The 14,876-nt window shown below is 37.0% G+C and overlaps 1 protein-coding gene across 5 annotated transcripts in view; it reads right to left on the reverse strand.

Annotated features, from left to right (window-relative positions):
• The window catches only part of LOC113098796 (neogenin), an 83,751-nt gene that overhangs the window by 35,559 nt on the left and 33,316 nt on the right, over positions 1–14,876 (reverse strand). For all 5 annotated transcript variants that reach the window (XM_026263885.1, XM_026263884.1, XM_026263888.1 and 2 more), the window contains one exon: positions 9,982–10,299. In XM_026263885.1, coding sequence (XP_026119670.1) covers positions 9,982–10,299 — 318 coding nt within the window. The remainder of the gene's footprint in view (positions 1–9,981; positions 10,300–14,876) is intronic.

A 14,876-nucleotide genomic window follows, 5' to 3' on the forward strand; every position in this document is an offset into this window, starting at 1 on the left:
ATCTGAGCGTGCACAAAAAATCTAAATATTGAGAAAATCATCTTTAAAGTTGTCCAAATTAAGTTCTTAGGAATGCATATTACTGATCAAAAATTAAGTTTTGATATATTTATGGTAGAACATTTACTAAATATCTTCATGAAACATGATCTTTACTAAATATCCTAATGATTTTTGGCATAAAAGAAAAATCTGATAATTTTGACCCATACAGTGTATCGCTATTGCTACAAATATACCTGTGCCACTTCTGACTGCTTATGTGCTCCAGGGTCACTAATAAAAGAAACAACACAAAACAACCAAGCTGTTAAAATAATAAAATAAATTTTAATTTATAAAATTATCAAATTCAAAATATGTAAATAGAAAAAACTAAAATAAACACTAGAAATATTATCAAATAAAATGAAATAAATGTTATTTAAAAAGCTTTTTGTGGAAATGTTTAAAAAAAAAAAAAATACAATTCATTAAATAAAAAAATATAACAAAATTAAATAAAGATAATGAAATAAAAAGCCAAGCTATTTAAAAAAAAATCTAAAATAAAATCTATAAAACATTAAATTAAAATAAGATTAAATACAAAATCAAAATTTTTTTTAAATTAAAATAAAAAACAAGCTCTAAATAAAATCATAATATAACAATAAAACCATAATAGTGATGATAGATAAATAAATAAATAAATAAATAAAAATATTATAAGACTGACAGAACAAGGCAACCTGTCCAAGTGGTGCACAAGCAACCAAATTCAAGATTTTGGCTGCTATAGTATAAGAGTAGGCTCAATTTGCCTCCCTCCTCTGGAGCACATCGCTGAGAGCTCAACACACCCAGGGGCCGGACCAATAGTTCTCGATAAACAATCAGGACAAACTCATTTAATCAGGTTTAAAAGAGTAGAAGTTTATTGAGCTGAAAGGGCTCGGTAAAAACACCTCGGCCAACAACACTTCTGCACCAATCACGCATCAGGGACCCATCAAATCCCACCAATCAGGAAACAATCAATGTCCCTCACAACCTTCTGACATTAGCCATGTGCATTTATGACCTCAATCCTCTCGTACCTCTGTGTGAGGTGAAGTCAAAAGCAGGTACACTGTTTTAAACGGCTCGGGAACATTCGAAGGGCAGAGAAACAAGGAAAAACAACTCTGTTGGAGGCCCATTCAACGTAATTCCAAACCTTCTTTTCTGTATATTCTAGGGCTTACAAAACACAATATATATATCCCACAATATGGACTTTTGTCACATTAAATATGTCATGTATATACAGTCTATAGGAGCATCAGAACATCGGGTCGCCGGAGAACCTGAGGACTACAAACGGCCCGTGAGCACAGAGACGCTGTTTGAGGAATCATAGATGTGCGCTTGACACACATGAAAACAAACCACACGCAGATACACTCAAACTGACGCTTGCTTTTACAGAAGAAGAGAAGCCATCCAAAAATACACATCTGAAAGATGTGGAGCAACCTGGATCGTTCACGACTAATTTGAGTCCACTCGTAAATCACATAAACGAGAAACGTTAGGTTTGATTGAATTCCCAGTAAAACGTTGAGCGCCGCAGTCAGACGCAACTTACCGAGCGTTTGCAAGACTTTGATGTGAAGCTGTAGAACTTAATGAAAGGAGAGAGAGAAGAAGTTTATGGGAGGAGGATAAATATGGGCATACATTAGAGCTGCACTGTGTGTGTGTGTGTGTGTGTGTGTGTGTGTGTGCATAAGAGACACACGACGTAGTAAGAGAAAACATCTCTCATGGCCTGACAAAGATGATCACCGTATCAGAGTACGAACTCCCTCAAGATTTTTCTTCATTGTTTCTTGGCTTGTCGAACTCAAGACTGAACTCTCTGTCGGACACATCCATCCAGAACAGCCTAGTTCTGCTAACCATACTGCTACTGCTTTATGAAAATGAATAAACATACTAAGAACACCCCCAGCAACACGTTAAAAATCACCCATATAAAAGACAAAATGACGACAAATCTTAAAATCTTATGCAGCGCCGCTTCTCAGTTAAATGCATCATGTTTGATGACTTTTATGTAAAGTAGTCAACATTTGAAGTGGATCAAACCTTTCACTAAAGTTGTCCTAAAACCCAAAATGCGTTCTTGTCTTAAGACTTTTCGATCCACTTCAAATTTGGACTTGACTTGAGTCAACTGGGACTGGACAATAATTCAATATACATTGCAATATTTCGATATGCATTGCAAGTGTTTCCCCTACACTGATTTATTTGTGGCGGTTGACTTCATTGAATATACATGAGCACAACATGTTGCAAAATCAAAACACAGCACCAGTGAATGTATCTTTGAAGGGAACCAATAGTCCTGAGAACGGCATTTTTTGTTTTTCACTTCCTGCCGCTCCAGAGGCGCCTCCTGCTGGCAGAGAATGAAACTACATTTTCAACAAGTCTTTAGCAACATGTGTTTTTGTTGTTGCTCACTCTTTTTTAGATTTGTTTTGTTTTCTGCAGCAACTCTGAGCACTTTTCATAATCTTTCTCCTGGCTGATGCATGTCTGTTGAGAATAACCAGCCTACGTTATAGTTTAAAGTTAAATACACCAACATTAAGAAGGTGAGTCTGAGAGTCTTGTGTTTATTTGACATTTATTTAATATTTGTTTAATTCTACACTTCTTGTTTGTATGAAGGCTAAATACAGATATACAACGTGAACATTAATTAATTCTTACCATTTTTATTTCTAAAATACTATGTCGTTTCATAGGAGGAGGTTTCATAAACTTGGTAAATTCATTTTTTAGAAGTGTGTAGGGATGAACATCTGATGTTGGTGTTTCTTGGCAGTTTTTCAAAGGCTTTTTAAAATATTGTTCATATTGATATCAGATTTATATCATATCAACCAAAATTAAGAGATATAACGTGATAAAAATGTTGGCCATATCGTCCAGCCCTAGTGTCAGCAATTCACTTTTGCACAAAAAGTGTGCTCTTTAGTTGTTGTTTTTGTTGTTTTTGCACACCTCTATGGAATATTAACTTGATTTGACCAATTGTGGAATTGTGAGGTCAAATATTTTTTTTTTTAACGAAATTAGACTGATAAATTTAGGGAATAGTTCACCCATAAATTGTCTCAAGTCATTCCAAACCAGTATGAGTTTCTTTCTCTGTTGAACAAAAAAGACGACGCTCTGAAGAATGCAGGTCAAACAGTTGCTGGTAGCCATTGATTTACACAGTATTTTTTCTGTACTATAGAAGTCAACAGCTACCAGCAACTATATGTTTACCGCCATTCTTCAGAACCGCTTATTTTGTGTTCACAGAAGTAAAATTCAAACATGTTTAAAATGACAACCTTTTCCTTTACTTCCTAGATATCTTGATCCAAGATTAAATGGCCAATCACAAATAGTCTCAGCTCAATTATTTGTTATATTCTGCTTTCTAAAAAAGCAGAAATAATCCTACAGACCTAGCCTAGCACAATGCGGATATGAATCATCACCTTTCCAGCCCCCACCGAAGGAATCATGTTTTACGAGAGCGCAGCGGAGCGCTTATGTTTAGGAAACAGCCCTTCTGTGGTTTTTAGGGGAGTTTTCGGGGCAAGGAGCTGTAAGTTGGACTAACCGGCTTTAAAGAAAATGTACTTCATAAATCGTCAGCAAAAGCAGCGGCTCAGTCTCTTCCTGCCTGACCCGAGGCATCTCCGTCAGCTCCCATAATGCATTTCTGTCTTGTTTAATTTTACGGTTGCTATTCCATAAACACAGCAGAGACTGTGCAAGTGTCTCTCCAGGTCTTTACAATGAGGAGTGGAAAAACCATCAAGGTCACATTTTAACCCCGAAAATATTATAACATATACATACATGTATAACAATTTAAAATTACAAAATACAAATGTAAATAATAATAATAATAAATATATATATATATATATATATATATATATATATATATATATATATATATATATATATAATAATAATAATAATAATAATAATAAATATATATATATATATATATATATATATATATATATATATATATATATATATATATATATATATATATATATATATTAAAATCCATTCAATTTAAATTATATACAAACTTAATTTTAATAACCATTCGTTTTTTATTTAAAAATATTCAAATTGCTATTATTATAAGTGATTTTGGATAAAAGTATCTGCTAAATGCATGAATATAAAATGTAATTCAAATCATTATTATTATTTTGTTGTTAATTTAGCTGGATTAACTGCTCGACTCCTAACTCTTTGCTTCATTTTTGCATAAAAATACCTATTTTTAAATATATATTCATAGACTGTGTTGGCAGCATGAACCTGTAGTGACTGTCATTGTTCTGTCTTTAAAGGAGAACTCAAGAAAAGAGCGTTTGTGTGTGTGTAAAGAGAAGAGAGACACTCAGATGGCATTGGAGTGTCACACTCTTTTTCCTGGTGCAAAGAATGACTGAATGAAACGGACATTAACATATGAAATAAATGTTAGCAAACTGCCAGAACAAGCGCCATCGTGCTTTAAATGATCTCCAGTGAACTGTGAAAAGCGTTGAATCCTCATACAGGCTGCCCTGAACTTTCAGTGTAACGACCCCGGGGATTCCTCAAGCCTTCTTGCCCTGCACCGCCAGCCTGAAAACACGGACAAGGCACTTAAGCGCATGCTTGTGTGTGTGTGTTTGTGTGTGTGTGTGTGTGCGCATGTGTTCTAGTGCTCTGCTAAAGCATTAGTGTTGCTTCCTTTGAAAAATAGAAGTACAATAATGCCTTACCTCTAAAAGCCCTTCAAATCGTTCAAATGCATCTTTGTAGGACGAGCTGGTAGGTTAATAAGGCTTCATCAAGTTGAGCATCATTAGCACAACTCACACTCGAATATAGCAGTTTATTAAGATCATCTCTGCATATCATACAATTTATAATGTTGTTGATTCATATTTATTTATAAAGGAAGATACATAAAAAACTCTGAATTTAATTTATTTCAACAAAAAAATACAAGTCAGTAATAAGTAATAATAGGAATAGATTAATGATAAGCAATGGCACAATTACAAGATACTGCTAAAATGAACAGTGCTTTATGTTTTTCAGGTAGGTTTAACAGTAATATTCAAGTACAGAAATACCTGAAAATAGTTCCCAGCAACTCTTCTATTGCAGAAACTACACAAACTAGCCGGGACTATTTTCTGTTGCTGCGTAATATCACTACGCCTGTTGCGCTCATGTTACAGCAGCAAAGTTTCTTGATTATTACGCCGGAATGAGAGTATAGTTCCTAGCCAAATCAGCCTAGAAAATCACAACTTTTCATTTGCCATCGGTCTTAGTACACGATGAAACTACAGAGGAGTCACGTTTTAAAAAGTGCTACCGCCAGACCCGGAGATCGGCTGAATGGATTTGAAAATGGTAAAACTCTAGCAAGAGTTGGAAAATGCCTATTTTCAAAAAATTGGAGTGTTCATTTAATATCCTGTATACCAACAATGTTTAGTATAAATCGACTGTTTACATGAATACTCATCAAGATGGGCACTTTGACATTTTTTTGCATGTATTTTATGCACAAAGGTGCGCGCGCTCTCAGATGTGTCTCTATGTGAGCACGCTTTGGGATTGAGGCGGCTCACAGTCATAGAGCGCGCAATTACTGAATCGCGCACTTGAATGTTTAAAACTGTAAGACTTGAAAGCAAGTGCAAATGATACATTCTGTCGTCTGTCGTGAGCGTGTTTCATTTTTAAATATTTGCAGGAATTTCCAGCATTGCAAGCCTGCGGGAACAGTAAAATTATGCACTATTCCCACAACCCCGTGCTGAAATTCAAGCCCTGAGACTGGAAGAAACCTTATAGAAATAAACCACAAAACACTATGCAACTGCATAGTGATGCAAAAAAAAATAAAAAAAATAAAAATCAAAACACCCTATCAAAAAAACCATGCAACTGCATGGCAATATGCTTTAAAAAAACACCCTAGCAACAACCTAAAAATGTACAAAAAAAAGCACCTAAATCTATCCCTAGCAACCACCCAGCACAACATTAACAGCAGTAAGTTTCACACAGTCAGGAAGCACTCATTTCCTTCAGAAAACTGTCAAATCCAGTAATTTGTTCTTGCTGTCAGGGGTCACATTCGCTGCACACAGCTCCAGCACAAACACACAACTGACAGGCATTAAACCCCAAACACAAAAGCTCTTCCGAGTCTTAATGTAGCATAATGCACTGATGCTAATTCTCTCGCTCTGAAAGCCTGAACACGTCATTCTTCATCCCGAGCACAGAAAAGCATCCTTTATTTCTGCCGGCAGCATATGGAGCCCTTGATACAGCTTCAGAGGCCAGATCTCAGAGATTTCACAGAGAAAGCACCTGACGGCTGGAGAAATGAAAAGAGACAGAGTTTTGTTTGAGAATAAAGAGAGAACGCTTGTGTTTTAGGATGAGTTTCTCCTGAAGGCCGGAGAGACAGGCGGAAAGGTGAGAAACTATCAAACGTGTGAACTACACAAGTGTCGAACACTTTTTATAGAGTTAAAAGACCAGGAAGAACATTTCCCTCCAAAAACCTGAAGTAAAACTCCCCGTTTGTGTCAGTGGCTCATATTTCTGAGTGAAAAATGGTGTAATGGTCCATGCATGTGGAAGAGGAGGACAGAAATCTCATTTTACACAGTAAGATCGCTGCAAAATGGCAACTTAAAGGGACAAACAGCAATCCTCAAGTTGCTTCTAACTAGGGGTGTAATGATTCACTCGTTTTTTCAAACCATGTCGATTCATATGCATCGATCTTGAAACATAATTTTTGAATCGTGAATCGCCGATCTTGGACAGTAATCGATTCAAAATGCTAAGAATCGAATAAATCGTGATTTCTATAGCGATTCAATGCTTTCAAAATGTATGCACATTAAATTACTACACACACAAATTAATGGAGACATTGAAGAGTGTTCGTGAATCGTGCGTCTTATCTGTCCTTCACGCGCTCCACTGTTTACCGCCTGAGACTGTCACAGGATTGCGCTCGCGCTCCGTTCGTCTCTGACGCAGCTGACGTTTGATCTATGGGACTCGCGGCCAGTAATGCTAACGTGAAGTAGTTTTACTTTTCTGTAGTTTGTCAATGGCTCTCTGCACCTACCGACGGAGTTACCGGAGCCGTCGACGGCTGCATTTATTGCATGGACGGAGCAGAAATGTAAGTGTCTAAATCATACGCACAGATTCATTGAATGATAAATGTTTTTAAACAATGCGGATGAATCGAATATACGAAGGAAACTGTTAAAATTAACCACAGCATTAACAACGACTTTGAAATAAGAGCGCGAGATTTATCTGATAATCAGATGCATGAAAGTAGCGTTTGTTTCATTAGTAAACAGACATCTGGCGTGTTTTCTCTCAGAATCATTCGCTGATGGAGAGGAAAAGTTAAATAGAGATGAATGCGTTTTCACACTGAAAGAGAAGCGATCTCGCTCTCATAGACGTGCCAGGCTATATGTTAGCTTATACATAATATTCTTTAAGCTCTTTTTTAAAAACTTGGCTTACATACATTTTTACGTTGCATCATTAAACTAGCATTTAACAAATGGACAAAAGTTAATTTTTTTCGAACCTATGGTTCTCTAACCATAAATGCTACTGTAATTTGCCCCCTGACTAAGCATTTAAAAGAAGAATTTAGTAGAAGCATTTAAATAATCCCGTGAATGCACTTAAAGAATGCAGAATCGAATCGTTATAATCGAATCGAATCGTCCTAAATTTGCAAAAATCGTTCTTGAATCGAATCGAAAACCTATGAATCTTGAATCGAATCGAATTGCTGCCTTCCCAAAGATTCACAGCCCTACTTCTAACCCATAATGAGAAAGATTATGAGTAAATAATAACACTAAGTTGCTGAAGTTACTTTTTTCTTGCCATTTTGGAGCTTTGCTTGCATTGTAAAGAAAGAGCAGCTTAAACATTCTTCAAAACGTCTCTTTTTTTTCAAAACATGGCATGAAGAAAAATGACAGGTTTAGACCAACACAAAAAAAATGTATTTGAGGGATAAAAGGACACACAAATGTAAAAAAAAAAAAAAAAAAAAACGATACAAAAAATGTAAAAAAAAAAAAACGTTTTTTGAAATAAAAGAAAAAAAAGTTAAATTTTTGTATAGTTTATGTACTAAAATGTTCAAAATGTTAATAAAAACTATAATGATAAAGAAATAATCTTTTTCTCTGTCTCTCTCTCTATATATATATATAAATTATACATCTTAAATGTTTATTTCTGTCTCATTGAATATTGTATGGAATATTGCATGAATAAATACATATATATTTATACTTCGATGCAATACTAATGATGTCATCTTTGGCCACACCACAGTGAACCCAGAACCAATCAGAAGCTTGCATTAATCAATACTGCTGTACTCAGCACAATAACATACTGTAATCCTGTAACACTTCTTATTCTCTCGTGTTTGCAAAGTTTTACAGCTTTTTAAAGACTTCAGATTCCACTGCATGTGCACAGATCAATACATCACACTACAGTACAGATCAATAATGCACACAACTGCAGTTCATCGCCTGTAAATTAGATTCACACACGGTACAAAAAGAGCAAGAGCACACACCATTTACCCTACCAAAAATAAATCACAAACACCTCAATTATTTCTCACACACAGAGATGAGATTTAATTATGTTGCGAAGTCTGCTGCTTTCCAGTTAAACTGAAGTGTCTCATTTAACATTTCAGAAAATATTTACTCAAGCACTGACAGAACTGAGTTTATATACAGTATTTTACAGCTCTTTACCTGTACTCTTACTGTATGACGACGGTTCACAACTCTCCAGAGCTGTAAAACGGTAACCTCTGAGCTCTCAAAGCATCTTCTGGGATGCTACACTAACATATCATATTAATTCTGGTTCTTCCCATTGGAATTTCTCAGTACAACTGCGTTTACTCAAGAAGTAAAACTAGCAAACAGTGAGAAACTCTGCTGGGCGTCTTTAAAGGAAACGGAGGCTCCAGTCAGAGCAAGCTGTGAAGGCCTGGCTGATATCTAACCCTGCTGTTCAAACACACACTAATCCTGCGCTTAGATTCACAGCATAGCTATGAAAACTGAACCCAGATCAGTCCTCTGAACTCGGACAGAATGATGCACTCCCGATGGACTGAGAGAAATCCATTCTGTCTGACTCAGAAAAACAGGAGTTTTGAGAAACATCTCGCCATTGTTGTGTGTGTCAGAGAGCTTCAGACTATAACAACCCTATAAAAAACAACCTTGTAGAATTCAAAAAATAGGGATTATCCCTTTAAAACTTGAAACTTGAATGGTATACACACACACACACGTTTTAAAAATAGAACAGATTAATTAACTTTTAAGTAAAAAAAAAATATCAGAAAAAAGAAGTTTTTTTTTTTTTTTTTTTTGAGTATCATATTTGATCCATCAGGTTTTTAAGACTTATATAGTATAATATTGTGAGAACATGGAGGAAAAACAGCCCAATTTTATTAATATCCCCAAACTGAGCAAACACATACAATTTGGTGCAGATGCTGATATCAATATGGCCAAAATGAACAAATATATGTTTCCCGAACGCTTCAGTTTAGTAAGTAACATCCTAAAATATTACTAACAATATAAAAGTTATTCTTTTGTTTATTTATATAGCCTATTTCACAGCAAAACAACATATTAACCCCGACCTGAAAGTGAAAATATTTCACAATTATACTCTTGTACCCTTTTACTTGTGGAAGAAGAATAAACTGTCCAGCGGATGACAGAGGGGCATGTAGATTTGGTTGATCTGGTTTAGGATTCTGCATATCAGATTTGAGACAGTAGGCTTGAGACTTCATACCTGCCACTGTGAGGCGAGCGGTTCGGCTGCTGATGGTGCCCAGGTTGTCTATGGTGGCCACGCACTGGTACACCCCCTCATCAGGCTTATTGTGTTTGGAGTGGACCACCGTACTGATGAGCAATGAGCCGTCCGCGAGCTGCCGCTTCCGGTCGTCTGCCACCAGGTTCAGGAACGTCCCGTCCTTCTTCCATTCCACCCTCACCGGAGCGTCGCTAGCGGCCGAGCAGTTCAGGACAGCGGGGAGGCCGCGTACGGCCAGTGTGTCGACGGGTTCGACCGAAAACCTGAACGGGGTAAAACCTCGGATGCCAGAACCTGAGGACAGAGAGAAGAATGCGTTAGAGGATTCACAGACAATGCATGAGAAGCATTTAGCTTTAGCATTTAAAGGGACAGTTCACCTGAAATGAAGATTCTCTCATCATTCACTCACCCTCAAGACATTGATTAACTTTTGAAAATCAAAGAGATGTTTTAAATAAAACCTGAAAGTTTTTTGTCTCTCTGCTGAATGTCTAGGTACCCAAAACTTGGTCATAAAGACATCATAATGTGAATTCATATGAATCGAGCAGTTTAATCCAAGTCTTGTGATAAAATACAATCACTTCACGACTTTCAGTGGAGGGACAGAAACCACTCAGGTTTTATTAAAAACATCTTAATTTGTGTTTTAAAGTCTAATGGGGATGGAAAGACAAAGGAGAATAAATAAAAATAAAATAAAATTTAGTAGGGCCCTATAAAATCCCAAATTCTGTTTTATCTTTTTTTTCCAAATTCCATTTTCCAGTTCAGTTTTTTTCCCCAAGTTTAGATTTTTTTGACTCTGTTTTAAATGGTTAAATTAAATTGTATTACTCAAAAACAATGTCTAATTAACTGATATATATATATTATATATATATATATATATACACACACACACACACACACACACACACGCATACACACACACACACACACACACAAACACACATTTCAGGCCTTGTATTTTATAGTTTTTTCTCAAATTTAGTTTTATTTTAACCAAATTTCTGTTTTCCATTAATTTTCTGGATTTCACTTTAATGGTTTCATTACATTTTAATAATTAAAAGCATCTGTAATTAATTGATTTCAGTAAAAAAAAAGAAAAAAAAGAAAGAAAATTAAAATAATTTTAGTTTAGTAAATATAAGTTTTTAAATTATTTTTATTATTATTATTATTATTTTTAGAAATACAATGTTGTGCATTGACATTTTTCAACTAAATAAATTCTGGTAAATTATTTTTCTGGTATACTTTACTTAACAATAATGTATTAATAAAAATATAAAATAAATTGTGCAAATTCTTGATATTTTGCTTTATACAGTAAATTCCATTTTTTTATGACCGGACGCCACATTCGCCCACATTCTCCGCAACAAGGAAATCATAGATGTCCAACTTATATCTGGGTCTTGAAGCAATACCAGTTTCATGCAACAACAACAAAAAAAAAGCCATCATAGAACTTGAAATGATACTCTCAAAAACACATGATTACAGCTTTCAGATTACAATCTTTTGTTGGCCAAGTGATTTTCATTCTGAAACATTCATGGGTTAGAGTCCCTCACCTTTCCGCTGTGAAACGGCTAAGCAAAATACTTCTGGGAAAAGTTATGAACGACATAACTGCCTCCCGTTTATGGTGACGTATAATTAAAAAACATAACAGTGTTCAGCCACCAACCCACATTGTTCAGACAGCACTAATGGCCAATTATCTGCACCAGTGGTGTTGTGCGAAAAACAATTACGCCAAGACTTTCAATAAGGTAGCAAGCAAGCAAGCTGCTCCGTTCTTTAATTACGTAGGAAATGACAAGTTTCTCGTGTTCGACACAAAGCACTGAATACATAACAATCTGAGACGGAAGCTAATGTGTTCACCGCTTGCTTGTCACTCAAGCTAATCTGGTCCTAAAAATATGTTTTTACCTGAGAAACAGATGAAAAAGCTCAATTACATTTATGTCATAAAGCATTCACAAATTAGCTACTTTAATGACCCCATTTATTGACTCTAAAGATGAAAAACTAACATTGCATTCTAGCTTTAACACAATTTTAGAAAAACAAGGAATTAGAAACTGAAAAATCTTGACATGCAGACTTGTGTACTTGCATTTTCTCGATCTAAAAAGGGAGCATGCAATGCACTGGAAAGCCACAGTTTCACGCTAATTGTAGTGGAGCCAGCTGGGAAACATTTGGACTAACGTGGCCAAACGCGCCCCTGTTTAGTGGCTTTGGATGTTTGTCACGGGCTGGCTGTGAGTAATCGGACGGAGTCCAGGATTGCTGTTGGAGGGCAACAGCGATGCATCCTTGACCCAGAAGCCCCGAGACAGCCAGAAAATGAGGCTGCGGGGTTGATAAGTATAAGCTGTTAGCCTTAGACTGCACACTTTCTGGAAAACCCACTTCAGAACCGCCTCAGTCAGCGAGACCTCTCAGAAAGGGGCAAGGGCTCTCCAGGGAAATGGCACATACTGGTGAATGAGAGCGGAAGAGAGAGATACTGACACATACAAAGACTGCAAGAGAACAAGAAGTGGCCAAGAACGTCTGGGAAGGAAAAGCGGCAGAGATTCAAAAACAAAATCAAGGAAATCGGTTATAGTGTCGCATACTATTCCCTTAGCGTCAGTCTGACAAACTGTTGCATTGTGGGAATACACATGAGTGGCGCAGAGACAAGCATGAAAGGAAACACGATGACGCTCGAGGTGGCGATACAAGCGGGGATTTGCCATCTCTAGGGCCCTTCGTGGGTATGAAGCCATCAGCAGAACATTAAACGCTCAAGCTGCACGGCTTACTTACAATTATAAACCCATGGAAACTAACCAGTAGACCAAATTACGCTGACACAGCATCGTTTGGAAGAACTAAAATGTGAAAGGTGGAGTTCATGCTCGACTGGCACCAAAGAATTTGTCTTTTTCTTGCGTCGCATGTAAAACATTCAACGTTAGCTGAAAACAGCACCGTTTTCCTCATTTAGTCATCTCTGCGCATTCAAATGTAATGGAAAATGTTTAATCGACTATGGCACATTTAAGCTTCGTAGACCGCCGTTGAGTTCCATAAACGAAAACACCATCACAATCCTCACTGAAAACTTTAAGCAGTCTTCACACCGACTGCAGACGCTAGCATTGAAACCCTCTCGACGGCTAAAGAAAGAGCACAAGTCTTCTACTGCATCTCCTCCCTTCATTTCCCATTCACTCGAACCGACTCCAATCAGAATTAGAGAGTTTGTGCTTTCATCCGTGTTTTCCCTTTGTCTTTTCATCTTCCAAAGGCAATGGCTCTTTTCATTTCTCCCAGATGCTTTCAAACGCTTCAGATAAATCAGAATTTGCTCCGTGAACAAACAGTTCTGAACATCAGATGCACTGAGGGCGAAAGGGAGGGTTTTGATGCTGAAAGTAAAGTGCAGAACCTGTCATTAGCACTCAACAGGTTAGAAATAGCCGCCCCTCACGCTTCTCCACACTCATCGGTCCGTCACATGGTGTTGTTTTTCCCCCACAATCCCTTTCTCTGAAGCATTAGCGTGTTAGGATACTTTACCTCGCGCTGTGACTCAAGATTATAGATTCAGAGAGAAAAACGGCACATGTAATCCATCTCCATAAGAGCTGAGGGGATGACAGGTGGGCCGCTTCACAGCAATAAAAACGGGGCTCATCTGGGTGGAGTGGGGTTCCTCCCTCAGGAGTCCATTTCTACCTCATAAAACATGGAAATTGAGGATCCCAGAGGGCACATATACCACAAATCCATTTCTACACCTATTGGTAACACCGAGACCCCAAAACAATCAGAATCGGAGACAATCTATTGATTGAACCCAACTGCCAACTCAATCAGCTAATTCAATTACCTCACGCTAATTCATGGGCTTCAGCTCTATTTCAACCTACTTTATTTACTAGATTTCTGAAACATCCCAAAATACCAGGCACATGTTAATCTATTAACCCATATTTTCCAACCTCAGGCATTCAATTTTGGTCCGAAATGGACACCATTTATTTTCACGCAAAGCTGTCAGATTCTGAATAATACATGTTAACGTTAAATACATTTACTTTATGGGTAATTCTTGGGCTACAAAGATAATTTCGTTTTCAGAAAGCGCGATAACAATAAGTATCAAAACCATTAAAATAATAATAATAATAATAATAAATAAAACCCCTCAGGCATTGAAGATTTGATCATTTTTTGATATGGACACCATTTATCATAAACCCAGATACAGAAAACACAAAGGTTACAAAGAAATAGTCATCATCTTAATTTAAATATTATTAACGAAATGCATATATTAAAAATATTTTGCTATCAAAAACCGTTTATACAATTTACTTATCCATAATTTGCAAACAATACAGTAGTCCGAGTAGAATTTCAAAGGAAATAAATCTAGCTCTTGTGCATGTAAAACCATCAAATTGCACGGGGGACAAAAACCGGAATTTGCGACCGCAAACAAACTGTTTACAAGACTACATTTGCTGCAGCTCATCTTGATGGAGGCGATGCGGCTGCTCTGGGGGGAGCGTTTGCAGTACTGTCATTGATTAGATGAGGGCTGATTCTCTGTGCCCCACTCTTTCATCACTCACACGAGTGAGAACAAGCAGCCGGGCCCACGAGGAGCATTATGGGAGTCCTCGGAGGGGCTGGAGAGGGGGCCGTGAGCCTGTCAAATTATTTTCCCCTCCAACGAGCGGCGGTTTCAGCAGTCTTCAAGACCCAGCGGGAGGGGGAAGTCACTTCTGGTGCATTGACACAATAGCGCTACTGAAGAAAGCTCCGACAAAGACTTTGCCATTAATCAA

Source organism: Carassius auratus, unplaced genomic scaffold (assembly GCF_003368295.1).
Source record: "Carassius auratus strain Wakin unplaced genomic scaffold, ASM336829v1 scaf_tig00216674, whole genome shotgun sequence".
In the NCBI taxonomy this organism is placed as follows: Eukaryota; Metazoa; Chordata; class Actinopteri; order Cypriniformes; family Cyprinidae; genus Carassius; species Carassius auratus.